The sequence below is a fragment of the Scleropages formosus genome, chromosome 23 (genome assembly GCF_900964775.1).
Source record: "Scleropages formosus chromosome 23, fSclFor1.1, whole genome shotgun sequence".
Lineage (NCBI taxonomy): Eukaryota > Metazoa > Chordata > Actinopteri > Osteoglossiformes > Osteoglossidae > Scleropages > Scleropages formosus.
The window spans coordinates 930937-957126 of NC_041828.1; the positions used below are offsets into that span (position 1 = coordinate 930937).

General features: G+C 56.0%; 4 protein-coding genes across 5 annotated transcripts; all 4 read left to right on the forward strand.

The window, feature by feature from the left end:
* The first annotated feature begins 3043 nt into the window (after positions 1–3043).
* Positions 3044–6011, forward strand: nobox (NOBOX oogenesis homeobox). The gene is made up of 5 exons (XM_029248093.1): positions 3044–3773; positions 4421–5149; positions 5227–5333; positions 5413–5549; positions 5644–6011. Exons 1-5 carry the CDS (start codon positions 3677–3679, stop codon positions 5831–5833), a joined length of 1260 nt encoding a protein of 419 aa, XP_029103926.1. The 5' UTR covers positions 3044–3676; the 3' UTR covers positions 5834–6011.
* A 100-nt stretch (positions 6012–6111) lies between these two features.
* On the forward strand, positions 6112–9713 carry LOC114909382 (homeobox protein NOBOX-like). The gene is made up of 3 exons (XM_029248095.1): positions 6112–7272; positions 7899–8251; positions 8527–9713. The coding sequence occupies exons 1-3, from the start codon at positions 7097–7099 to the stop codon at positions 8985–8987; spliced, it is 990 nt and encodes a 329-aa protein (XP_029103928.1). The 5' UTR covers positions 6112–7096; the 3' UTR covers positions 8988–9713.
* A 2282-nt stretch (positions 9714–11995) lies between these two features.
* laptm5 (lysosomal protein transmembrane 5) lies at positions 11996–16576 on the forward strand. Its single transcript, XM_018747839.1, has 7 exons — positions 11996–12156; positions 13763–13868; positions 13954–14030; positions 14632–14763; positions 14880–14981; positions 15574–15666; positions 15903–16576. Exons 1-7 carry the CDS (start codon positions 12061–12063, stop codon positions 15975–15977), a joined length of 681 nt encoding a protein of 226 aa, XP_018603355.1. The 5' UTR covers positions 11996–12060; the 3' UTR covers positions 15978–16576.
* Positions 16577–18458: 1882 nt separating this feature from the next.
* On the forward strand, positions 18459–25764 carry matn1 (matrilin 1). Of its 2 annotated transcripts, none has more exons than XM_029248410.1 (8): positions 18459–18592; positions 22001–22350; positions 22479–22707; positions 23575–23697; positions 23878–24282; positions 24364–24516; positions 24624–24704; positions 25035–25764. In XM_029248410.1, the coding sequence occupies exons 1-8, from the start codon at positions 18499–18501 to the stop codon at positions 25082–25084; spliced, it is 1485 nt and encodes a 494-aa protein (XP_029104243.1). In that variant the 5' UTR covers positions 18459–18498; the 3' UTR covers positions 25085–25764. The 2 variants fall into 2 exon arrangements, with proteins under 2 accessions (XP_029104243.1, XP_029104242.1); XM_029248409.1 differs by having other exon boundaries at positions 22479–22701.
* Positions 25765–26190: the final 426 nt, after the last annotated feature.

The following is a 26190-nucleotide window of genomic DNA, read 5'->3' on the forward strand; positions in this document are numbered from 1 at the left end:
AGGCCGGAGCGAGTCGGACCTCGCCCGAGTGACCGTGCGAATCGGAGGAGAGGTGTCGTCTCACCCCTCTGACTTCCCGATGCTGGGGCTCACCTGGTGTATTTACCTGTCCCGGCTGGCTGCGTGCGTGCGTGCGTGCGTGAGACTGTACAGACGCACGTGAGGTCCGGGAGAGGGCTCTCCACGTGGCTGGAATGTACCCGTGGCGGGCGAGCCCACCTGCCGCATCATCCCGGAGCCCCTCCCCCACCCGTCACACGCGCAGTCGCAGCGGCCGCGCCTCCGCCTCCGCGGTCCGTCGACTCGCCCGTGCTCACCTGCGCGGAGCTGACTCCGCCGCGGACCGCCGCGGACCGTCGTCGACGTCTCTCACCTTCGCAGAGCTCTGTCCGAACTCACACCTTCGAGACAGCGTGTCGCGCTTCTGTTCATTTGTGGAGGCAGAACTCATTTGTCGTTATTGTTTTTTACTTCTTGTTTTTTTTTTCCTTTTTTTTTTTTTTTGCAAGCAACAAGTTGTCTTTTCTAATGCAAAGTTTAAAACGTAGCTCTTCGTACCCATACGCACCTGAGGACAGCCAAACAGGAGCAGCGTCTGTGTCAGAGTGCCAAGAGCAGAAAGGTGTGTCCCCGCTGGGACCGGAGGAGGACCGTGCGTTCTCGCTACCGCCCCCTGTCTTTTTATACGTGTCCATTTCTAACACGTCCCGCTGTCCGCCTGGAGGACGGTTCTGGTCCTCAGGGCGCCAGTTGTCACTAATCTGCCACTCCGTTCTCAATAAAGGGTCTCATTGGGTACCTCGTGTGTGCTGCGTCCTCATTCGGGGCAAAGGGGCGGGGCCTTCATTACCGACACCTCTGAGGGCGTGAGGAGGAAAAGTGACGCGGTCTCTCGTACGAACATTTCACGTTTCTTTCACGAGCTGCTCTTTTCTGAACTGTCTGTTCCTAGCGCGGTAAAAACACCCTGCGTTTACCCTCCCGGATGCCAGTAAAGAGCCTTTAAACGGAACAGGAGTGCAGGATCACCTGAACACGACTCTTCCGCAGTGTTTACCGCGGTCATGTCCGCTGTTTCCGAGCATTGCACTTTGCGGGGCTTTTATTCACACTCACACACACACACACACACACACACACACACACACACACACACACACATTTTCAGAACCACTTGTCCCATACAGGGTCACAGGGAACCGGAGCCTACCCGGTAACACAGGCGCAAGGCCGGAGGGGGAGGGGACACACCCAGGACGGGACGCCAGTCCGTCGCAAGGCACCCCAAGCGGGACTCGAACCCCAGACCCACCGGACAGCAGGACTGTGGTCCAACCCACTGCGCCACTGCACCCCTGGTCGCTTTTATTCACGTCATTTGAAATGATTTTCACTGAGACGTTTACGTGCGAAACAAGCGCTTCCTGTGACGTATTTACCCTTACCGTACTCCAGTTACACCCGAACGCCTGCGTTCTTTCACCGAAAACGAATTACGAAGACACTTCCGGTCTCGCTTGTGTTTGTAAGATGAGGAGCCGGTGCGGGAATTCAGGTGAGGATCCTTTCCGGAAAGTTCTCTTAGCGCCGTATTATGCGGTGTAATGGATCTTTGGGCCTCCCCTGTGCCGCTGTGTGCCCACGAGGCTCGGGTGGGGTTCTGGCAGCTGGCGCCCTCTGCTGTGTGGAAGTGGGGCAGGAGCTGGGGGGGAGGGGGGGGGTCACTGTTTACTCCCTCTTTTCACAGCCAGCGTGGGAATATATGGAACATAAAGGCAGGAAACACAAGAGCGAGGAGCTGCGCCGGTGTTGAAGGCACCCAGAAGGACTGCGGTTCAGCACCAGGAGGCTCCGGGTACGAGAGCTTGACCGACAGGACTTCCGTTCCGCAGCTACGGCGTTTGAGCAGCGCTGCGGTTAACGTCACGCGTCGTGAGCGTCCCTTTGGGCGATGGCGCGGTCGCCATGGAGACGCAGAGGCAGAGCACACTGAGCTCGGGCCCCCGTTTCATTGTGCCGGGACATCCGGTGGGAGACAGGACCGCAGCGGACCGCGGCACCGCAGGGCGGACACCTCCCGCCACCGAACCCAAACGCGGCTGCGTGACTCCGTGGTTAGGGGTCCGGCAGGAGAGTCTCTCCTTAGATTGTCCACGAGACAGTAGGTGCTGCGTGTGCCCTTGTGGTGGGCGGTAAGACTGACCCCTACAGGTAAACACAGAGAGGGTGGTGCGAGGATGGGGGGGGGTACAGGGTCGGATTTCCTCCTCCTCCCTCAGACAGCCAGACGCCTCTGCTGCTCACGGGACACTTCACACGAACACTTCGCCACATGGAGGCGTGGCCTATTAAATCACATTATTGTGTACAAAGCAGGCGCCATCATCAGGAGGGCTACAGGGAAGGGCCACGTGGCCCCGCCCACCTCGCACCGTAACGACACGCAAGAAGTGTTTGTCTACATCAGTGAGCACAATGAGATATTTAAGTGTCCAGTTAGAACCCCCTCCCACACACACACACACACACACACATATATCTAGCCCTTCATTGTTCACCAAATAAACACACTTGTGCCTTCTGGTGCTGAGCTTGTTAGCTAATTACAAAGAGCTGGAAAACACACACACACACACCCTACAGGGGCTCCCCAGGGTCCAGGGTGCAGCGTGTGTGAGTGTGTATGTGGTTGGGGGGAGGGCGGGTGGAGTGCAGTAAACAGACTGATGTCTCCTGACTCTTTGACTCTAGGAAGGTAGGAAAAGGGTGATGTCATTGCTAAGCTCCATGGCTGGGAGCTATAATTAGCACAGCACTCCCTCCCAGGCAGCGCACGCACGCACGCACGCACGCACGCACACACACACTTTCCTCTCATCCGCATGCTAACCGGGATTCTCCACCTCCCTCTCCTCCTCATCCCTGTGCCCAGTTAAGCTGCTCTCAGGGCCCCAGTAGCCAGTGTGTGGGCCCCTCCCCGTGACCCCTCCCACTCGCCCCCCCTTCCCCAGGGTAATACGAGTAAAGTGGCGGCGCAGTGGAAACAGGGCAGCGTTCTCTTGTGACCTGCGGGCTCCTGCGAAGGTCCGTCGTGCACAGGGAGAACGGGAGGGCCTTCGGTCCGGAAACACCCGGAAACACCCGGTCCACGAGAGCTGACCGCGATCGGCAGCGCTCGGAACGGCCGTAATGGTTGAGCTGAGCGTCCCGGAAATACTCAGAGCTTGCGATGGAATTCAGGGAAGGGGGTGGCGGTGGTGCGGGGGTGACATCTCTGGGGTGGAGCTGGGATTCCGAGGTTTTGGCTCTGCGTGCGAACGAAGCTGCGGGACTCGACGCTGGAGGAAGGACGACGCCGAGAAGGGATGGGGCCTGAGGCCGGCGGTGAAGGGGAGGAGCGAGGATGAGCCGTGCCTCCTGCCCGATGGCTCTGCACCTGCCGCGAGGGCCGCGGCGGATCAGCAGGAACTTCGGCCCCAGTGACGCTACCTGGCTGATGCAGTAAAACAGGGTACGGTGTACAGCACCTCTGCGGGCAAAGGGGAGGCTCCGGGGCGCTCGTGTGGCTCCTCCCCTTTTCAGCGGATCCCGCCCCCATCCACTCCCTCTTGGTCGCGCCCCGCCCATAAGCCCCGCCCCCCGGCGCAGGTGCACGCGCGCGCGCTCCCTCTAATTGATGCGGCTCGTTAGTTGTCCGTCGTTTGATGGCCGTTTGTCGGTAATTCTCTCCATGGAGGCGCGGGACGAATCAGCGCGAGCTTTCGGTAAACACGGTAAACACGGTAAACACGTTCATTGCCGCAGTGATCCGGACAATCATTGTGTTAAAGCCCAGTGTGTTTCCGTCTGTCTCTCTCTCTCTTTCTCTCTCTCACACACACACACACACACACACACCGGCTGTGTGTGAGGGAGCGCCGCGCTGCTTCTCTTCTTTGGCTGGAAAACTGGTGTAAAAACATGGTGATGTACTAATCACGCAACGACACAATGAGGGATGTAACACAATAATGACCTCAGTGCTCGAAACATGGTAAACGCAGTGAAAGCGAGTGAATTGCGCTTTTCCTCTGGAGGCTTCTGAAAGCGCGCGCGCGCACGCGCTCGCGCTCGGACATCATGAGCGCGCACACTAAGTGTGTTACAGCCGTCCTCGTGCCACAGAGGAGTCCTGCGCTCGTGGCCTCGCTGACCTCCTGTGACCATTCAGCTCTCGGGTTTTACCTCGTCGGGGGGGTAACAGCTTATGGCTCAGTGGGGGGGGCCACAAAATATGATCAATAAGAATAGTCACTGAATTATTACACACCTTTGGTGGAGGGGGGGGACATGTTTCACACACCTCTGTGGTACCAGTTCACTCTCTGTGTGTGTGTGTGTGTGTGTGTGTGTGTGTGTGCGCGCGTGCGTGCGTGCGCAGACAGCCCCAGCCTGCTGTGCAAGGAGCAGGTGAGCGACTCGGAGGACCAGTGTCCCGGAGATGCCGAGGAGCAGGGAAACGTCCAGAGGAAGAAGGAGCTGGACGAGGGCGGTGGGCGGAGCAACGAAGAGGGCGGAGCTGACGAGAAGGAAGGGGGGGCAGAGGCTCTGCCGGATGCGGAGGACGGAGGGGAGACGCCGCAGGGTCCGAAGGAGGACGAGGCCGAGGGAGGTGACGGGGAGGGGCGCGAGAGGGCGGGGACTCCGTGCTTCGTGTCCCTCGAGGAGGACGGGCCGCAGTCCCCTGTGAGCGCGGCGCACTTCTTGCCCTCGGGGCCTGCGGGGGAGTCCTTCTGCCCCGGCGCCCTGCCCTTTTGCCCGCAGCAGACGCAGCCGCCGTACCCGCTGAAGACGCCGTACGGCGAGAGCGCCGCCCCCGAGGCTCCGCCCCCGCTGCCCCTCCCGCCCTCTGAGCTCGGCCCCCGGCCCCTGAAGGTCGCGCAGAAGGTGGTGAACGTGGGCGAGCTGCAGCCCCTGCAGGTGAAGTTCCCGCAGGTGTACACGACACGCAGGTACACGCGCTGCTCCGCTCGCACCCGTAGCGGCTACCTGCCGTACCCCAGCCTGCCCGCGGGGCAGGGGGGTGCGGCCCTGAGACTGGAGGGGTCCTCGGACCCCAGCCTGCTGCCCGCTCTGCCCAAGAAGAAGACTCGCACCCTGTACACGACAGGTAAGGCCGCGTAAGGATCCGGGGCCGGGGGGCCGGGGGGCCGGGGGGGCGTGGCGTCACTATGCTCCTCCCCCCAGACCAGCTGGAGGAGCTGGAGCGCCTCTTCCGCGAGGACCACTATCCCGACAGCGACAAGCGCAAAGAGATCGCCGCCACCATCGGCGTCACGCCCCAGAGGATCATGGTTAGTTTCGTTCCCTCGTTACACGCTGCCGAGCGCGCGCTGCTTGTAAGCCCCGCCCCCTTGCCCCGCCCCCGGACAGGTGTGGTTCCAGAACCGGAGAGCAAAGTGGCGCAAAGCGGAGAAGACGGGCGCCAAACAGCAGGAGCGGCGCCAGAGCGTGGGGAGCCGGGGGTGCAACGCCCCCGCCCAGCTCAACGTCCCCGCCCCTCCCGACAGGTGAGATGCCGATTGGTCGCGTCTGGGTGGAAGGGCGCGGTTACCGGCCCGTTTGGGTCCGCCGCGCCGCTCATCACGCGTGTCCCGTCTGCAGGCACACGGTTCACCCGGGACACGGCCCCCGTCTCGCCCCGCAGCCCAGCCAGCCCCTCCCCCACTATAACCCCATCCTGCCCAGCTGCCCCAGCCCTCCCGGTAAGTGCCCTGCCAGTAGGGGGCGCCAACATCTCGTGCGCAGCCCTGTTGGGTTCCGGGGCTCCCCCGCGTCACTGAGCGCACGCTGAGGGGTGGACGGTGCGGTCAGCGGAGCGGTCAGTGCCGCAGCTCTGTGTGTGTGTGTGTGTGTGTGTGTGTGTGTGTGTGAGAGAGAGAGACGCTTGAGCGAGGTTCTTTCTGTTTCTAACCGGCACTAAGCACAGCACATGCGACCCCCCCGGAGACGCACTAATGCACACAGACAGTAAAGAGGCGCCGGCTTTACCAGCTTTACCAGGCCGATTATGGTAATTGAAGTGTGTCCCTCGGGGGGGGGTGGCTTTTACCCCCCCGGAAAAACGACGGAAGCATTTGCAGATGCAGCAGCAAGCGTGGCCTTCTCTGGCACCGCGTTTTTACCCTGTTTCAGGGTCCTGTTGCAGGCTTTGGACACCTTTTCCATCGTGAGCGTCTTCTGCTGTTCCCCGTCGGTTCTCGAACTGGGCCGCGTCCAGATGTGTCCGCTGAAGGGTACGAGTTCGTGAGGAAACACAGGTGCGGAGCGCCAGCAGGGGGCGTAGCGGTCAGAGCCGCCGGAGCAAGGGACTTAGCCTGAATTGCTGCGGTAAAATTTACCCTGCTGAACGAATGTAGCTCAACGTGGTCGGTCACTCTGGTAAGAAGGTGTCGGCTGAAGAAATAGAGGTAAATAAAAAGGGCAACAAGAGCACTTTACCTGCGATTGGTAACCGGCGCCCCCTGCTGGTAAAAGTGGTAAAAAACTGTAATTATTGCGAGTCGTGTCCATGTTTTATATATACTATATACATGTTGTTATACATTTACAGACACAGACACCCCCCCATACCAGTGTAGTTTGTTTCTGAAAACCCCTTTGTAAGGAAAATTCTCGTAACATGAAGGTACAATTGCCTCCAATTTCAACATGTTTATGTTCCTGTGTGTGTGTGTGTGTGTGTGTGTGTGTGTGTGTGTGTGTGTGTGTGTGTGTGTGTACGTACCTGCGGCCGTCCACCTTTCTTATACCCTGGACACAGGTGTCAAGTAAACAGAAAAGTCTTTGATCGCAGCGTCCAGGAGTGGAAACTTAATGTCCCCCCGAACAGGAGGACACCCCCCCCTCCCGTGGGGGAGCGGTGCCGTTCAGCGAAAGCTCCCTCGTGACGCCGGGGGGTGTCGGTTGCGCGACGCCTCGTGACCCCTGACCGGATGAGCCTGTGACCGACTTGTCTCCGCCTCCAGGGGTGTCGGGGGGCGGGGGGGAGCAGGGCACCCAGCCCGTGGCTTCGGTGGGAGCGGGGGGCGCGTCGGTGGAGTACGTGCCCCTGCTGATGCTGAGCCCCCCCCCTCTGCGGCGCGCCAGTCTGCCCCTGATCACCTCGTACCTCCCGGCCAACCACCTGACGCCCCTCCTTGTGGACGCGGGGGAAGGCGGCTCCGCGGCGCCCCACCTCGACGGCGCCGCCCGGGAGGGGCAGCCGTTCGCCCAGCAGAGTGAAAACGCGGGGTGAGTGCCAGGGGGTGGGGTGGGGTGGGGTGGGGGGGATTTGCTCTGCGGGTCTGGACGGCTGCCCTTATAGCCCTGAGTGAGGCCCATGGTCAACTTCTGACCTCCTGCACGCAGCAACATTTCCTACTTCTACTTCTCCTCGGCGACCACCTCCTGCGTTTGCCCTCCGAGCCCATAGGTGGCAGTAAAGAGCGACCAGACGGGAGCGTAGCAGCGTGGCGCCGCTTTCGCTCAACCCCCTTCCACAGAGTGTTCGCGGCTCCTCTCTGCCGTCACCGAGGAACTTCGGACACGTTAACGGGCCGAACTGCTCGACGTCCGTTACTCGTTCGGTCGGAGTTTGTGGAAGTGACCTGTTTTCACCCGTACTTTTAAATCGCTTTTAATTTTGATGTGGGCTGAAGTAAAGAAAATTTTGAAGTTGCTCTGTTGTAACACATAATGTGCGTATTGCCACTCTCTTGCTGGCTCCGGCTACGTGGGTGTCGGGAACGGGGCAGGTTCACGGGTTCCAGGAGCTACGGGGGGGGGAGGGGGGACAGTGTGACCCCTAACCCTAACAGGGGGCGGGGCACGCTTCCCTCACGTCTGCTGCGCGCTGACCCTCCGCTCCGCATCTCCAGCTCCTCCGGCTCTCTGTTCGACTACGGGGACGTGATGGGGACGGCCGTGAAAGTGGACGCCCAGCACTACCTTCACACCGGCCACCAGGGCGGCGCTCTCTCCTACCAGCTCAGCTCCTACCCTCAGCAGCACAGCTCCATCCTGCCCTCCTCGCACCTGGCCCAGTACTCCCGCTTCTCGTACCTGCCCCCCTCCTCCGGCCTGACGGCCGCCCCATCGGACGGCAACCCCGCATCCTACCTGACGTTTGGGGCTGCCGCTGCTGGCGGTGTGATGACCTACACCGCGGGGGGGCACACCTACTTCCAGTCCCAGAGCGGCAACCCGATCCTGCTGCAGACCGGGGTGCAGGGTGAGAGACGTGGGCGTGGCCTGAGGAGGGGCTGTCCGAGAGGGAACTCGGATTGGTGTTTTACTGGGGAGGGGTGTGGCCTCAAGCTGCCTGCTGTGGGCGGGGCTTCCGTGTGGATTGTTGGATGGCTGTGAGAGTATCACTCTGAGCTTTGTGTGTGTGTGTGTGTGTGTGTGTGTGTGTGTGTGTCTTGGGGGGGGGCGGGCAGGTTAATGTAAACCCCTCCCCTTCCTGTGCTCTGACCAATCGGATTGTTCTTCCCCAACCGCACGCAGCATACCAGCCGTGTCCCTGGGGCGACGTGTACGGGCAGCCCGGCCAGTATCCCTCCGCGGTGTACCATCGACCTCAGTACCCCGGCCTGGGCAGGGACGTGAGCTTACACCCACCTGGCGCTGCTCTCGGGCTGCTGCCTGCCCAGCACTGCATTCCACTGCAGAGGGCGCCGGGGCCACCGACCGCGACCGTCTTCGCGACTTCCCAGCGGCCCGCGGTCGGAGCAGCGAGCGCTTTCCAGACCCCCGACAGCTCTGCATTGCGCCCCCAGTACGAGAACCCCGAGAGGGCGGAGCAAACGGAGAGCGGCGAAGCGGAAGCGGCCCAGGACCTGGCGCCGGCCGGGGGGAAGCTCGGGTACGAGCCGGAGGCGGAGAGCGCCCGGAACCCGCTTCCCGAGAGCCGATCTGCCGAGTCCGACGGCGCCTTCGACTGCGATTTCTCGCCGATTCAGTTCTGAACGAGCGTGTGTGTCCCCGTCTGTCTGTCTGTGTGTTTCTGTGTGCCGTGGTTCCGCACACACCCTCTTCTGACTTTTCTCGGAAACCGAAGAAACTGAAGAGCCGGCGGTTGCCACGGCGATAATGCTGCACCCCGCCCCCCCCCCCCCCCCCCCCGACAGACTAATCACAGGTCACTCTTGCTGGTCATTTTTTTTTAGTTTCCTTCAGTTTTATGCTTTTCTCCGTTTATTTTCCCTTTGTTCGCTCGGCATTGTGGGAGTCGGCCGTCGAGCGCAGTCAAGAGATGATGGGGTGCAGAGCTTCCGTTCGCCGTGATCAGGGCCTCGCCGGGCCAGCGTTTGTGCTCTCCAGGGCTCGTGGGTGCAGCACAGACTTGTGGGTAAAACAAAAGTAGTTTCTCTGGCGCCCCCTGCCGTGCGAGCAGACGCACTGCGCCGTGACCCGCGCCGCACGCCTCCGACTTCCACGGCGTCTTCTCCGCGCGGCGGAGTTGGGGCTCCGCAGGTGGGAGGACGGAGTGCGCTGGACGAGCGGGGGGGACGCAGCCAGGTGGTTCTTTTCTCTCTTTTTTTGTTGTTCTGCTAGGGGACGCTTGTCCTTCACTTGTCCTCCTGCCCTCTACACTCACACACAGTGTGCTGCCCGCAGCGTCGCCTCTGTTTCAGTTCTCATTAAAGTAAGAAAAGCCCTCATCCTCCCGTGTCTGTCTGTGGAAGTCAGGCCCCGTGTGTGTGTGTGTGTGTGTGTGTGTGTGTGTGTGTGTGTGTGTGTGTGTGTGTGTGTGTGTGTGTGTGTGTGTGTGTGTGCACTCACCCGCATATGAACTGAGTCAAAGTGTAGCCATTCAGAGGGCACATGGTTCCGTAGCCCAAACACTCCTCCCCACACACACCCCCCTTCCAGGTCTGGAGTCTGTGCTGGACAGATGGGCTCAAGGCAGATGGTCTCTCTCTGGTCCTCCTCATCTCTCTTTGTGGCTCTTACTTCGTCTTTTTTAACACATTGGTGCATTCCTCTTAAACTACCAGTTCCACTAAATTAGCCCAAGTACTGAATTAGGTCATTTTCACCCTATGAAATCAGGGTAAGGACATTGATCACAGGTACTACAGCAGGAGGTGGGATTAGAACCCACAACCTTCAACGGCGGGGGAGCGGATGAGCTGAGGGCAGGAGGAGGTGTCGCTCTATTGACTTCTTACTGATGTCTACCTCTGTCACTAGAGTTACTGCATTTGTAAGCTGTTGGCTGAGGGGCCACTGACACGTCTCTAGAACTGTGTGTGTGTGTGTGTGTGTGTGTGTGTGTGTGTGTCCGCGCGCACGCACATTCACATTCAGCCCCGCCCCATCCTGACTTCCTGTTTCTCACTGGCTCCTCTGTCCCGTGTCCAGTCTCTCGGTCGTACGGTCGACCACTCGGAGGCGCTGTTTGACAGGTCGGTAGGGAGACCCCCGCAAAGGTGCTGTTGCTGCTCCCCCCTCAGCAGGGCTCGATGCCCCACACACACAGGCGCTGTTGGAAAGGTCATATACGACACAGACACAACTGTGTGTGTACAGAAGTAGGACACACATGATTCTATGTGCTTGTGAACACAATTGTACAGTTTTCTCGCATAATGAGCCTAATTTGGTATTGAAAGTCTGCTCATAACACATTCTACGATCAAAACCTTCATCGCCATTCGTTTCAGTAGGGAAATAAAAATACGTCATTTAAAAAAAGACATTTCTGAGCCTCACAAGTTTCTTCTGTTTTTCCCCGCATTATCTGTTGAGCCCAGAGGGAATGTAATTGAAGGCTGAGTCCAGGAGGTCAGGGCTGCCCCGCACACCTTTAAATCCAACATTAAGACCTACGTGTTGGCGACACATTCGCTGCTCCCTTTCCCACCTCCTTTCTCTCAATCTTACCAGAATTTTCTCTGATTATTTTGTTCTATTCAGTTCTTGTGCGATGCAGCGGGGCACCGAACGCCTAGCACCTCCTGGCTCCCCATGTTTGTTTAGGATTCCTCCAGATGCTCTGGTTTCCTCCCGCAGTCCAAAGACGTGTTGCTGCTTAACTGCTGACTAAATGGCCGCAGTGCAGCGCTGTTAGGCAAAGGGCCGCTGTCGCCGTGCACCGTGCTCCGTTACGCGGTTCAGTACCTGCCAGTACCTTACTGCGCCATCACTACTGTGGTACCACCCCTGGCCCACGCTATCGATGATGGGCTCCGGAGACGCGACATTGCAACTTGGCATATCGTTGCGGTGGTCAAAATACCAGGGGTATGTGAACCAAAGGTCCGAAATACGCAGAACAGTACATGGCTCTGAAGCGACAACGTAATACTATCCGACAGCAGTTGCACCAGGAGACATTTACTTTGATTTACTCTACACTAATGCACATTTACATTTAGCAGAGGCTTTCTCCAAGGTGACTTAGTGGTGACCTGGTTATAATGATTTACCCATTCATTCGGTCAGGTAATTTCCAGTCGAGCGATTGATAATTAAACAGTCCCATACACTTAGGGTAAGTACCTGTATCAAGAGCCTTGCAGCTGGAAGAGGGATTCAAACCTACAACCTTTGGGTCCAAAGGCTGCCCCTCCCACCACTGCGCTACCAGCTGCCCGCGTTTCTTCTCATTTGGCTTAGTTTCCATTGTCATGTGAGAGACGGTGTGTCTCTCCTTGGTGTGTTAGGCAGGTAAGGTGTGTGAGGTGTGTCAGCGCCCCCCTTGAGCTCCGCAGCCCCTCGGCGAGGTTCCGTTCTGACAAACCTCAGGTGTGTTTTTCCCTTTCTTCTCCAGTGTCCAGGTTTACATCCACAGGTCGCGCTGACCAGCGTTTCCCCATCGGCTTTTACCCTACGTCTGGCCCCGTTTACCGTTGACTTGCTGAACGACGACTCCTTACTACGCTGAGCAACGGAGAAACTGCAACTGTGTGTGCGGTAGTGCGCAAACGTGTGCGCGCCTGCGCGGGTGACTTCCTGCGCACACAGGAAATGGTCGGTTAGCGTGCAGCTCGTCTCTGCTGCTCCTCAGTTCGCCGTTCGGCTCGACCCGTCGCCATGGCGCTCAGGAGCTCCGTCTCGCTGGTCCTTCCTGCCCGCAGCCTCTGCTGCCACATCCGCACGGCCGCCACGGCCATGGTCACCTACTACCTGGTGAGGTCGCCTGCACGCTCCCTACACGCTCCCTACATACTCCCTACCCAGGCTCTACACGGCTCGCTGCACGCACCCGCTACACTCTGTGTGTATGTTCTTGCCCTGTTCCTCTGTGAAATGATCACACGCGCGTCGTTTCAACAGCTTTGTGCGAAACAGTCTTTCTGCGTGATAACGGCTGCTTGGTGCTCAAGGGGTCCATGCAGTTTTGGACAAGTTCTCGGTTGTGACCCGAGTGTGGTGGTTTGAGCACCCCGTGTCCCTCAGAGCTGCTGAATCCCTCCCGTATTCCAGAAGGGTCATAAACCCATATCTTCGAGAGCCACTTCTCTCCCGATCTCCCGACAGCTCCATCGATGAGTCCAGCATCGTCTGCTATGATCATCTGCGTATTTGCTGTTTGAATGTCTCTTCTACTGGAGGGATGTGAACCAGCGACATGGTGGTGTCACACACACAAGCTGTGTGTCCACAGTCCTGTGTGTGTGTGTGTCTCTAAAGCGCTTCATCTGTTGATACGTTTTGTTTACTCTGCTGTACGTCACTTAACCAGAGTAATACATGCAGCCGAAACTGGAACACGGGCGAAGCGTAATCGACACATAGAGCTGCACACACTTCAACCGCAGAGACTCGAGTCTCTTCCGTTTCGAACCTTGGGCAAGTCCTGCGTTTCGCAAGCAGATCTCTCTCCAGTGGAAGCGGGAGGGTGTGTGTCTGAACCCTTTTACCCCATATTTACAGCGTTTCCCAATGAAAGGTGGAGTAGTTCAGCGACCTGTGTGTGAGTGTGTGTGTGTGTGTGTGTCTTAGTTGTTCTTCAAGGCTTTGGCCCCGAAGGGTCCCTGGGGTCCCGAGTCTCCCCGTGCCATGCAAAGTTGGCCGTTTTGTCCCCCAAGAGGCGACTTGACGGACACTTTGAATTTGTTGGCGCAGCACAGGGTGTCGCTGCCGGAAGTGCACTGGCTGCTCCTGCCAGAGGGGGCGCTGTTGTCGTGAGCAGGACTCCGTGAGATGATTAAAGAGCCGACGGCGGAACCTTTACCTGCTCAGCTCGCGTGCGTGTGGGGCTCTGCAAACAAACAACCTTCTGGCAGGAGCCCCGGCGCAGAAGAACGGCCCGGTTCTGTCACTGCTCGACGAGTCTGGTTCGGCTGCCGTCGGTTTTCTCGACCGGGAAACTCGTCTTCCTGTCCTCTCGGCTCGGCGCTGTTGACGTTGGCTGGAGGAGTCCGGTGCCGTGTGTGAAAGCGGCGCAGTGTGCGTTTCACACACTGCACACATTAAGGTTCCGCGTGCGCAATGAACAGGCCCTTCATCCCCTCGTTGCGCAACGTGGCTGCGGCACAACCCCCATCCCCCTCCCCGCTCTCCCCCTTTGATCGACGTTCCCCTCGGCGTCTCTGTCCTCATACCTGCGTGTCCCCGTGTGTGTTCGCATATGTCCTAGACAAAGTTTTGAAATACACACACACACATACACACCTGCACATGTTGTTCTGTGTTGTGACATTTCTGCTGAAACTGGAGAACATTTGACTGACATGTCGGTTTCTTTCCTTTCCGTGTGTGCGTGTGTGTGTGTGTGTGTGTGTACGTGCAGGTCTCCACCATCCTGGTACTTGTGGACATGGTGTCCGCAGTCATTAACGGCAGAGACTTATGCGGATTCGTCCACTCGGAGCATTTGACACACAGCCAGCGCATCTGTGAGCACCTGTCCCCGCAGCACAGGGTCCCCTCGTCCCCTCGTCGCCACGTCCCTGTGTCACTGTGTCCTCCTTGTCTCCGCAGTCGACATTACCTCCAACCTCCTGCTGGTGGCCGTGATGATCATCTCCAGCGTGTTCGCCTTGGTCAGCCTGTGGAAGGTGAGTGATGTGTGTTATGTGATCTGCTCAAGGTTCACCCGGACACCCCCCCGGGCTGTCCTCTCAGAGACCGTGTCCCCCACGCTGCCAATGCCCAATGATGCCCATCACCCTTATTTGGGGGGGCACCGTTTCATGATGGGTTTCTCCGGTATTTCCTGCCGTGCGAACAGAGCGCGCTCAGAGGACACCTGGAAAAGGGGGCGGAGCTTCACGTCTCTCACAAGTTTGTGGTCCTGCCTTTCCGGCCAGATCAATATTTACTCAGTATTTCGAGATGTGAGAAGAGAACTCGTTTTAGTATTTATGGCTGCGGTGATTGAAAAAATCCTCCCACGTCCCCCATGCTAACACACACACACACACACACACAGAACCCTCATAAGGAAAATGAAATGAAAACCTCCTCAATATGCTGTTTGTGTGTGTCAGTGTGTGTGCACGGTAAGGATTATAACTGGATGGCTGCAGGTGGACAACATGGCCACGGGGTTGGGGTTGGGGGGCTGGCAAGGTCTCGATGGTCTGGGAACATGGGGACGGGGGGCCCATGGACTCAGGCAGTAGAAGGCGTTTCGCTGACCACCTGTCCTTCTCTCAGAGGTCTGCCCATCAGCTGGTGCCCTTCATCGTCCTCCTCTTCCTGGACGCAGCTCTCACTCTGATGTCCCTGTTCAGCAGCCAGTGGGGGCTCCCGGGGACCCCCAGCTTCGAGCAGGGTCACAAGATCATGGTGAGAGCCTGTTGTGTCCATGTCACCTGTATCTCGTTCGTCTCGCTTGCGTCTCACGTCCGTCTCACGTGTGTCTCACGCGTGGCTCCCCGGCTCTCGCTCTTCCTTTGCGGCAGGAGCTTCTGAGCTCGGAGAAGGGGAAGGAGCTCACCCCTGCTGAGATGGCCCACCTCACCATGATCTTCAGCGTCTTCTTCATCCTCTACCTGTTGATGAAGGCATGTCCAGGACCCGTCCACACACACACACACACACACACACACACACACACACACACACACACTACATTACATTCATTCAGTTTCAGACAGACTCATTCCAGATTATCCTCTTTCCTCCAGAACACTGACATTTAGAACACTTTATACACACGCAGACATACACACAGAGCGCTGCGTGTGTTCACCACACACAAAGGGAGCTCTTCTCCTATGCTGCGCTCTGTGTGTGTGTGTGTGTGTTGCTTGGCTCACACATATTGACTTTAAATCATTTTTCCTGTATGAAAGTTTCATGTCTCGGGCAGCAGGGCGGCACTTCCCCTCCCGTCCCCCGTCAATCGGGACTTGTCCAGGTGGGGGGTGTGGGGGGGGGGGCGTACAGGGGGCACAGAAAGACCGGTCTGTTTGCCAGGTGGGAGATGTGTATCGAGCGCTGCGCCTCTGACACGCTGCCCCTAGTGGAGAAATTGGCGAAGAGCAGGAGGTGTCATTCACACCACGGGGAGTGTGGGGACAGCGCTGGGCACAGCGAGCACACTGTCCTGTCCGTAGGGGTCCATGATGCAGACTGTCCTGTCCTCTCTCGCAGGTGTACATGGCACAGACCGTCCTCCACTATTACTTTGTCATGAAGGCTCAGGCTCAGGCTCAGAAGAGCACACGTGATGAGAAGAGTGTGTCGGTGAGTGCGTCTCTGTGTATGTCTGTCTCTGTATTTACACTGTTCCCTCAGTAACACGTATCATCATCCTGTGTTCGTGGCACAAGCGGAGTGAGTGTGTGTCTTTCTGTTCACGCACAGCTTGTCTTCTAAACTGTGAAAAATCAAAGAAAAGACAAACGTAACAATCATATCAGACGCCCTCCGCAGAGACACGTGTCCAACATGGTTCTCGACCCCCTCTGTCTCTGTCCCAGGTGGACCTGCCCTCCTACGATGAGGTCCTGAAGCTGCCTTCCAAGGCCCGGCTGCCAGCCTATCAGGAGGCCTGAGGGGCAGACTGGCCACGCCCCCTCCCATTCTGCCACGCCCCTCCTCCTGCACTCTTAAAGCGACGGCAGCTTCTTCGCCACCGCTTGAGTCCCGCTTGGTGGGCCCCTCGCTCGCTTCTCCTCCTGCGGGACTTCCATCCTCACAGCAATCTAGTTACGAAATGGTGACCGAAGCGAAATGATGAAACACGATGAAGAAGAATCGAGTCGGTCGGCTCACGCTGCGGCGACTGAGTCACACCAGACTGGTTAGGGCTGGTTAGTGCCGGTCACAGATGGTTATCGCTGAGCTCCAAACGCCCTCAGGCTAATTATACGAATGACAGCCCATGCGAACGCAGCACTTCCTCTGATGAATGTGGAAGTAAAAGTACTGAGTTGTACAGTTAATACAACGAGAAACTTCCTGCGCTGCGTCTCACGCCTCCTTCACGCGCTTCTGTCTGCCCGCTGAACAGATGTGGCATTTTCACCATGTATTACTGTGTATTACTGTAAGAAAGGTTGTAGGCTGGCGAGCTGAGGCATGGGGGGACATGGGAGGATTCTTGCATTTGCAGCTTGGCTTCTGCGCTCAGAAAGGGAAATAAAGTCGAACGCAAACGCAGCTCTGGTGTTACTTCTTCCCAGAAGACGACAGGAAGTCGGCTGGGTGTTGCAGCTTCAACAGGAACCACGAATCGTCCCAGAAAGAGTGTAGTTATCTGTGTCAAAAGAGTGAATTCTGCTCTTTTGGGGGGGGGTGTTTTCACAAAGTGGTGATTTACTTACATCTTTTCTGCTCCGTTAACACACTCCCTGGTGGCTCCCCGGGCCCCGTTACGCACCTCCGTGTGTTACTGAGTGATGGTGGCGCAGCAGGTAGTGCTGGTGCCACACAGCTCCTGGGCTGTGGGTTTGGACCCAGCTCAGTCAGTGGAGTTAGCATGGTCTCCCTTTTTTTCTGCGGGTTTCTTCCAGGTGCTCCTGTTTCCTCCCACAGTCCAAAGACATGTGTTTCACATGAACTGGTGATTCTAAATTGCGCACTCTTGTGTGTTTGTGCGTGTTTGTGTGCGTGCACGCGCATAACTGGCCTGTTTGTAACATCACGTCGAGGATGTACCCTGCCTCACGCCCCGTGATGCCGGGATAGACTCTGAACCCCTGCAACCCTGCATTAGATAAGTGGTTACTGATAATCAATGGATTAGGAACCACTTTTAATTAATATTCAGCTTTTAATGAATATTCCGTGTAAAGGGGGTTACGGTAAAAGAGAAACTGTGGAACTAGTTTGGTTTCCCGTGGGAAGCCACCGAAACGGCGAGAGGATGAGACATAGGAACAGCTGCCGAACATTAGCAAACGGGTCCCATCGTCTCGCCCCGATGGATTGGGGCGGCGAGTGGAGGGGGAACTCGGTCCAGGGTTCCAGCTGACCCTAGGATCCCCCCGCCGGGGCTGCGTTCCTGCGGCTCTCCTGGGTGTGTCCGAGTGGAGAGGCCGACAGGACGCGGGCCGGGTCTCGGGGCCCCGTTCGCCCCACGCCACACAGACGCACCTCTGTCCGAGACCCGGGACCCGAGCCCAGGCCTGAAAGGGATTCTTTCACAGGCCGAGCCTTTGTAAGGGACCCGGGAGCCGCTACGCGCACAGAAGGGGTAACGTGTACACTGTCACATACGTGTCCAGACCGACACGCATTTACATTAATTTATCCCACACTTTACGACAATGTTACACTTCTTGCACTGATTTACTTGTTCATTCATACAGCTGGGTAACTATTAGTGTATCTGTTCAGGGTAAGTAGTCTGATGGAAGGTACTACAGCAGGAGGGGGCATCTGAGCCCAGGTGCCTTGAGCTCGAAGCACTTCGCCCCCTGGAGGCGAACGCACACACACACACACACACACACACTGGCACAAGGTGAAAGGCAGCAGGAGCCCACGTGGCACCGAACACGACCGGGGGCTCCTGGGTGAGAGTGCAGGACAGCGCTGCGGACAGACAGGCTGGACGGCTGCTGTCCTTGACCCACGTTTTCGCACCCCCCCCCCGAGGAGAACATGTTATGCTTTCGAAAGGAAAGAGACGAGGTAAAAGGAGGAATTCATCGCTCTGTTTATTTGGACTGCACCCAACTGCCGGCACAATCCTGTCCTTCCAGCAAAGTCTGCAACCCGAGACCCTCGAGACACTACCCCGACGCCCCACCTTACCCCACCTCGCCCCGTGGCACCGCCCGACCTGACATGAAGGTGTGTTTGTTTTTCCTGCTCCCCCTCTCTTAAGATCATCCCAGGCCAGGTATTTCCCTTCACACACACACACACACACAGGAGAGGGGCTGGCCTAGTAGGACGATGCCTGTGTGTGTGTGTGTGTGTGTGTGTGTGTGTGTGTGTGTGTGTGTGTGTGAGAGAGAGAGAGAGAGATTATTGCCATTGATAACGTTGCAGTCGCTCCCTGCACACCTCATTCTGCCTCCTGTGCCCAGCGCTTTCACTCCCTCTGCCTCTCCGTGTGACTGAGCCATGGCGGCCGGCTGGCCCATCGGTGCCTCCCTGCTGCTCCTCTGCCTGCTGGGGGTCAGCGGCACCCCTCAACTCCGACACGCTGCCGCTATCGGTAAGAGTCGCGCCCGGGGCCGCGGGGGTGCCGGCTTCCCGAGCCCGGCCGGGTGACGGGTCCGGGGAGGGGAGGGGGGTTCCGCTTGGGTGCACATCCAGAACGTGCGACGTGCGGCGGCGGGGAGACAACGAAGGCTCTCCTGGGGAATCGGTCCCGAGTCCGTGTCGCTTTACCTCAGTGGACCGCGAGCTGTTTCCGGAGACGGCTCTGTGTCACCGGGGTTCCGGACCAGGTGAGATCTCATGAGCCTTTCGGGGCAGAATGTCAAAGAGCGCAAGAGGAACGAGGAGTCTGGCCTCACACGTCAACATGGACCGATAACTCAGCGCTGTGGCTTTTATCACACATTCTGGGACAGAGAGACACACTTGGTGTTTACCACCGTTCATCTCCACACGATCGCGAACACAGTCACTGCCAGTGTAGACAGAACCTTCATCTTGCAATCAAATGAAGATGAAGATGAGTGAAAGCCTGGTCAGTATTTGTGCCGGTTCTTGGCACGGTCAAATTCACAGGCAGCGGTCTCCGGACCTTATGTCACTATGTCATGGTAGCACTGTACCGGAAAGGCAAGTGATCAAAACCTCTGCGAAAAAGATGGAAACAAAAGGCTTTGGGAAAAGCTGCAAAGGCAGAAAAAGACAAAGTGAAAAGAAAAAAATAACACACACACACGTTTTCAGAACCGCTTGTCCCGTACGGGGTCGCGGGGAACCGGAGCCTACCCGGTAACACAGGGCGTAAGGCCGGAGGGGGAGGGGACACACCCAGGACGGGACGCCAGTCCGTCGCAAGGCACCCCAAGCGGGACGTGAACCCCAGACCCACCGGAAAGCAGGACTGTGGTCCAACCCACTGCGCCACCGCACCCCATCAAAAAAAAAAAAAAAAACATTCAGAGTGAAATAACTTTTGTTACAAATACTATAAAACATTTTGGTGATGTCTTTGCCCTGCGTAGAAATACATTTATTTTTTTAGCAGATGCTCTTGTCCAAAGTGACTTCCATGAACTCTATGTAGTGTTATGAGCGACACACCTTATTCACCACGGTGACTTACACTGCTAGATACTCTACTTACACTGGGTCACTCATCCATACATCAGTGGAACACACACACACAGTCACTCACACACTATGGGGAACCTGAACAGCATGTCCTTGGAGTGTGGGAGGAAACCAGAGCACCCGGAGGAAACACATGCAGACACGGCGAGAACATGCAAACTCCACACAGACTGAGTGGGGATCCAACCCACATCCTCTCGCACGACCCAGGCGCTGTGCCACTGTGCTGCCCCATATTATAATTGTAAGTGAATGTTTTGCAGGTACACAGAAAAAACTTTGCAGTTCTGGAGATGGAACAGAGAGGTGGTTGTGGACAGAAAGACAAGACAGAGATGCTGCGCAGGGACCTGAGTAGAGCAGAGAAGGGCACTGGATAAGAAAGGAAAGAGATTAAAAAACACCTCTACTCTTGTAAAATTACTCACATTACAAGGTAATTAATCTGTCCACGAAATCAGACCATTAAGTGAATTCCTGCTGTTTGTGAGTGAAATGATTTTTATTGCTCAGAGAAAAGATGTTGCTTACAATTCATTATAGGAGCAAATTAAAATGCATGGCGGTACAACAAAAATGTAAAATGTATGTATGTACAAAAATGTAAAAAGGTTTGACAAATTAAAATGTTGGCACGGTGGCACAGCAGGATGTGGGTTCGATCCCCACTCAGTCTGAGTGGAGTTTGCATGTTCTCCCTGTATCAGTGTGGGTTTCCTGCGGGTGCTCTGGTTTCTTCCCACAGTCCAAAGACATGCTGTTCAGGTTCTGTATGGATGAGTGACCCAGTGTAAGTAGTGTATCCAGCGTAAGTCACCGCGGTGAATAAGGTGTGTGGGCTCATAACACTACATAGATTTAATTGGAAGTCGCTTTGGAGAAAAGTGTCTGATAAAAAAATAAATGTCAATTAGTTTGGGAGAAAAATGCATCGTTTTCCTTCATCTCTGAACCACACTGTCCGCACAGCACTGGCGAGATGTTGCTGCTTCACTGCAGTGTGGTCGACGGTTACTGTGGTGTACAGAACTGCGGGTTTTAATGTCAGACCATCGCTATGCAGGAGAATCACTGAGTGTATCATCATCATCATCATCATCACCATCACCACCTGGCTAAGGTTTCCCTTATTAATGAAATTGTTCTTTCTCTCTCCTTCCACTCACTTCCCATCTAATTAAAATTATTCAGGGGCTCAGCAGATGTCCCCATCAACACAGTTGCTTATGAGTTCCTTCTTTGTGACACAGTGAAGCCTCTCGCTTAAAGGGTTTTGGACCCATTTCATGTTGTTCATTCATCCTTTCTTTTTCCACTGCCTTTGTCCAAGGGGACCTACAGTGTTAAATAATCAGTTTTACAGTGGTTTACTTATTTATAAAGGAGGGTAATTCTGACTAAGTACCTTGAACAAGGGTATTAGAGCAGCAGGAAGGACTGGAACCCAGAATCCTGTAAGGTGACATGTAGATATGTATGTGTGTGTATATATATCATATATATTTGTGTGTATACACACACACAATTCATGAAACCATTTCACACTGTATGTAGGGCTGTGTTCCCATTCCACCCCGTACCCTGTGTTGGGATCTGGCAGAGCTTCAGGTTATTTATGCTAATATTTTACTCTGGTACGGTGGACAAAGAAAGCTCTTACAGGAGCGCATTTCCAGAGTTTCATTAGAGAGACACAGTGTGGCGGGGTGGGGGGGCTGTGATCGGGTTTCGCTCAGGGCAGGAACACTGCCGCGTCGCACCTCGCATCACTGTGCAGTGAGTGCTTATACAGGCCTCAACTGAGACAACACTCCAAGTGACTGACTGGGTGATCAACCAATGTAACCCTGTTGGGGGGAGCGACGCTGGGCTGAGCACCTGTACCGTGTGTGTGTGTGTGTGTGTGTGTGTGTGTGTGTGTGTGTGTCGCTTGGGGTGCAGGGTGAGAGAGGCAGGGAGGCAGGAGCACCATGCAGTCCAAATGGGAGCTTTTCTAACTGAAACAGAACAGGGTTTTGTGGGGCTCCCCTGGACTGCAGAACTACTTTTGGAGATTCCGTTTCTGTGCCAGTTTGTCTTCAGCAGGCATCCAGGTTGAATTTAGTGCCCTGCCACACCGTGTTGGATGTGTTGGAGTATGGTCACGGGGTCATTACCTGGTTAAGTTACCCACCAAACTCCACTGTCTGTCATTCATCCATTACAATGAGCGTTGCTTCACAATCTATCATCTGCCAGAGTACGTTGCGTGGTCCTCAACTGGCCGTTTGCACCGTCGCACGGGGTTTGCCTCACTTCTCTCTCTCTTCCTCTCGTTCACTTTGAACCGCAGCGGCAGGTCTCTGCAACACCAAACCCACGGACCTGGTGTTCATTGTGGACAGCTCTCGCAGCGTGAGGCCTTCTGAGTTTGAGCAGGTGAAGGTGTTTCTGACCAAGGTCATCGAGGGGCTGGACGTGGGCCCCAACGCCACCCGCGTGGGGGTGATCAACTACGCAAGCCGCGTGAAGAACGAGGTGCCGCTGAAGACGCACCGTACCAAGGCGGCCCTGATTCGAGCCGTGACGCGCATCGAGCCGCTCTCCACAGGCACCATGACAGGCCTGGCCATCCAGTTTGCCCTCAACGTGGCCTTCACGGAGGCGGAAGGGGCACGCGTACGCTCGCCCGACATCAGCAAAGTAAGAGCGAACAGCTGACATCTCCTGGTCGCATTCCTAGCGGTACACTGCCCCCTGCTGAGCAACATCAGCAAAGACCGAATTCCTCGACCGAATACACTTTGTATGTCTGTCGCCCGCGTCTCCAGGTGGCGATCATTGTGACAGACGGCCGTCCCCAGGACAACGTGCGCGACGTGGCGGCCCGGGCGAGGGAGGCCGGGATCGAGCTGTTCGCCATTGGTGTTGGTCGCGTCGACATGAACACGCTGAGGCAGATTGCCAGCGAGCCCCTGGAGGATCATGTGGACTACGTAGAGAGCTACAGCGTGATCGAGAAGCTCACCAAGAAGTTCCAGGAGGCTTTTTGCGGTGAGGGCAGCACCCGAGTGGGAGCGGGAGCAGATCTATAGGGCAGTGGGAGTCGTCGTCGTCGTCGTCGTCGTCGTCATTGGCAACACCATCATCAGGGTAGCAACCAAAACCTTGAGGCCACACGGCCATCTCCTTCGCTCTCTTTCGTCATGGTTCGACTTTGTTCTTCCTCTCTCGGTTTTAAAACCTTTAACTACAGTCTTTCGTAACCCCGCCTTCTCCACTCTGACCTCAGCTAATGGGGAAGCACGGGAGGGACTAACGGAAGTGCCCGTCCCCCCGTTCAGCCCTTTGATTCTGATAGTGATGCTCCAAATGGGTGAGCTAGCTGACCAATGAGTGCAAAGTGTACAAGTGTCATAGGGACAGTCTAATGCAGTGCCGCTTTACCCTACACCCCCACCCTCGCAGTAACGAGGGTTACCGTGTTAATGAGGGCTGTCAAAGGAGTCGAAGAACCAGAGCTCCCTGAGCGCACGTCAGTCTCACAGCCTTCATGCTTGTCTTTGAAATACATCTTCCAAGAATGCAAAGTGTTGTTCACGATCGTCGTTGATCCAGAAATTCCGCGAAAAAAGACAGGATGACAACTTTACTGCACAGCCGAAATATGTATTTCAAAAACAGATGTGTGTGTTTGTGTGTCTCAGTGTAGCCCAGTGTGTCATTTTAAAGAGCGCTCTTGTTGCTCCAGCTCACTGGAAAGCGCAGCGCTTTTCTGGAGGAACCTTAAAAAAGAAATATTATTAATTCAAGTGGATCTTTAAAATCAGACATGGTTTCTAACCTGTTTTCGACTGACGCAGTGTTGTTTTGTTCCCGTAACCCTCTGCCCGTCCCTCAATCCTTCCGTCTGCACACGTTGCGCAGTGTCGGACCTGTGTGCGACAGGGGACCACGACTGCGAGCAGGTGTGTGTCAGCACACCTGGCTCATACAAGTGTGCCTGCAACGAGGGATTCACACTCCTGGAAGATGGCCGATCCTGCAGCGGTGAGTGAGCTGGGTGCCGCGGTTGCAGGAGAAAGAGGCAGGTTCACGTCACTGAACCAAGGCTGACCGCTGTTCCTTTGACTCACGTCACCCCCCCCGCACCTCATTCCTCATCCAACCGTTCCCACCCACTGCCTTTCACATGGTCATTACTCACCCAACCCCCTCACCCTCCCACAGCCTGCAGCAGTGCCGCCACCGATGTCGTGTTCCTGATCGATGGCTCCAAGAGCGTGCGCCCTGAGAATTTTGAGCTGGTGAAGAAGTTCATCAACCAGATTGTGGAAAAGCTGGACGTGGCGGAGGACAAGGCCCACGTGGGTCTGGTGCAGTACTCGAGCGCTGTCAGGCAGGAGTTCCCCCTTGGTCGCTACAACAGCAAGAAGGACCTGAAGGAGGCCGTGAAGAAGATGGCCTACATGGAGCGGGGCACCATGACCGGGCAGGCTCTGCGCTACCTTGTGGACAACAGCTTCGCCCCCAGCCAGGGTGCTCGACCGGGCGTTGCCAAGGTGGGCATCGTCTTCACCGACGGGCGCTCGCAGGACTACATCGGGGACGCGGCCAAGAAGGCCAAAGACCAGGGTAAGAGACGCACAGGTAAGCGGCGGCTGGAAAGAAAGCAGAGACACGAGAGGACTGAGTAGCACCGACTGTGCGTTGCAGGGTTTCAAATGTACGCGGTGGGCGTGGGCAACGCCGTGGAAGATGAGCTGAGGGAGATCGCGTCGGAGCCCATCGGCGAGCACTACTTCTACACGGCCGACTTCAAGACCATGAGCCAGATCGCCAAGAAGCTGCATGTCAACAAATGTGAAGGTGAGGGAAGAGTGAAAGGAAAGCGCTCGCACTCTCACACGCACGCACACACGCACGCATGCACGCACGCAAAGTCCAGCCAGCTCTCTCCGTCTTGTTCCCTCCAGAGGAGAACCCTTGCGAATGCGATTCTCTCGTCAAGTTCCAGAAGAAAGTAGAAAAGGCCTTACAGGCGTTAACGAAAAAATATATCCTTTTGAGGCCCTTCCTCTGGAAATTGAAAGGTTTGTAACACTGATCCTGCTGAGAGAGACGGAGATGCCCAATCGCACGGGTAAGACCCTGTAAAACAACTGCCTGTGAAAAATTTGCAGAAAACAGAATTTCAGCTGCCGTTGTTTTTGCTAGAAGTGTGAACTAAAGAGCTGCTGTGAGAATGAGCCACAGAGAAGGAGTCAGATGGGGAAGGTGAATGAATGGGCTCTTTACTGAGTTATGAACAGTGGGGGGTGGGGGGTGGGGGTGGCTGCATCAAGGCGGCTGCGTGCGTTTGAGCGTTTCCTTGACAACAGCATCACTGGAAAGTGTAACGAAGAGGATCACAGCACTAGAGAACAAAATCGTCTGAGGGACACGTCCTTCGCTTCCTGGGTCCTTTGGCCCCACCCAGTCTTCTCTTTTTTTTTGTGAACAACTCCTGTAAAATATTGAAGCCGAGCCCAAGGGCTCTCCAGTTTTGCCCCTTACCGCTTGCTGACCTCTCCCCTGCCTCCCTCTCGCTTCTCTAAGTTCAGGTAGTTGTGCTTGTCCATCGCCGCTCTCCGTGGAGACGGAGAACTGATCGCCACGGAGACCCTGAGCGCGCAGGTCCCACTGCCAGACTGCAAAGACATGTCCTCCCCACCTGGGTGTACCGCCGCTGGCTCTTTTTTCTTCTTCATCTTCTCCTTTCTTTGCTGAGCCCCTTTCTCACATAAATTTTATATAAAGCTAATTTAATATAAGAGTGGACTTTACAAGTATATATGTGCTCGTGGTCTTTTTCTTAATGGAAAGATGTCTTAGCAGAGCGACCGGAAGCATGTGCTGGTGCATGTACGTACAGTGTCGAGTGGACACGGATGTGTGTGACTCCACACGAGGAGGAGATGGAGCCCGCAGGACCGCTCACAGTCCTCACACCCCGCGCAGCTCTACCTGGCTGCGACATGATGCTGCCCCCCACACACCCCACACACACACACACACACACAAACAAACACACATACATTGCTGAGTCTGGGCAGTGAGGCCTAGGGTATTTCACTGGAGCCACACACAGTGTGACCCGGGGAAACTCCAGAAACAAACACACACACACAGAAGAATATGCACATGAATGCTGTTTGTGGAGTTGCTGGGAAGGGGGGTGGGAATGGGGGGTAAACAATGAAACATAAACACAGAAAATCAAAAGGCAGAAAATAAAGGCTGCTTGCTTGTTTATGGCGTCTGCGTCATTTCCTTTTGGTGCCACAGGGCTGTGGAACAAACAATGTGAATAAATTGTTTGGAAACTTTTTTTTTTTTTTTTTTTAAGATTCCCTCAGCGGCGCGCGCACACACACACAACCCAACTGTTTTCCTCCCCTGGGCTGCAGACCCTATAGAGAATTGAAATGTGCACCAGATGTTTCAAAAATGTAAAGAAAATTATCACAGGGACTGAAAACTTCGTTCACGTGAAACTGACCG

Excerpts from the sequence above, each read along its gene's own strand:
- laptm5 (XM_018747839.1), top strand. The coding sequence starts at position 12,061 with ATGGCGCTCAGGAGCTCCGTCTCGCTGGTCCTTCCTGCCCGCAGCCTC. Across the intron at positions 12,157-13,762 it reads CCATGGTCACCTACTACCTG|GTCTCCACCATCCTGGTACT; the intron begins GTGAGGTCGCCT and ends GTGTACGTGCAG. Across the intron at positions 14,764-14,879 it reads AGCAGGGTCACAAGATCATG|GAGCTTCTGAGCTCGGAGAA; the intron begins GTGAGAGCCTGT and ends CCTTTGCGGCAG.
- nobox (XM_029248093.1), top strand. The coding sequence starts at position 3,677 with ATGCGGCTCGTTAGTTGTCCGTCGTTTGATGGCCGTTTGTCGGTAATT. Across the intron at positions 5,334-5,412 it reads TCACGCCCCAGAGGATCATG|GTGTGGTTCCAGAACCGGAG; the intron begins GTTAGTTTCGTT and ends GCCCCCGGACAG. Across the intron at positions 5,550-5,643 it reads GTCCCCGCCCCTCCCGACAG|GCACACGGTTCACCCGGGAC; the intron begins GTGAGATGCCGA and ends TCCCGTCTGCAG.
- matn1 (XM_029248410.1), top strand. The coding sequence starts at position 18,499 with ATGGCGGCCGGCTGGCCCATCGGTGCCTCCCTGCTGCTCCTCTGCCTG. Across the intron at positions 18,593-22,000 it reads CCGACACGCTGCCGCTATCG|CGGCAGGTCTCTGCAACACC; the intron begins GTAAGAGTCGCG and ends TTTGAACCGCAG. Across the intron at positions 22,708-23,574 it reads GGAGGCTTTTTGCGGTGAGG|TGTCGGACCTGTGTGCGACA; the intron begins GCAGCACCCGAG and ends CACGTTGCGCAG.
- LOC114909382 (XM_029248095.1), top strand. The coding sequence starts at position 7,097 with ATGCTGAGCCCCCCCCCTCTGCGGCGCGCCAGTCTGCCCCTGATCACC. Across the intron at positions 7,273-7,898 it reads CAGCAGAGTGAAAACGCGGG|CTCCTCCGGCTCTCTGTTCG; the intron begins GTGAGTGCCAGG and ends CCGCATCTCCAG. Across the intron at positions 8,252-8,526 it reads GCTGCAGACCGGGGTGCAGG|CATACCAGCCGTGTCCCTGG; the intron begins GTGAGAGACGTG and ends AACCGCACGCAG.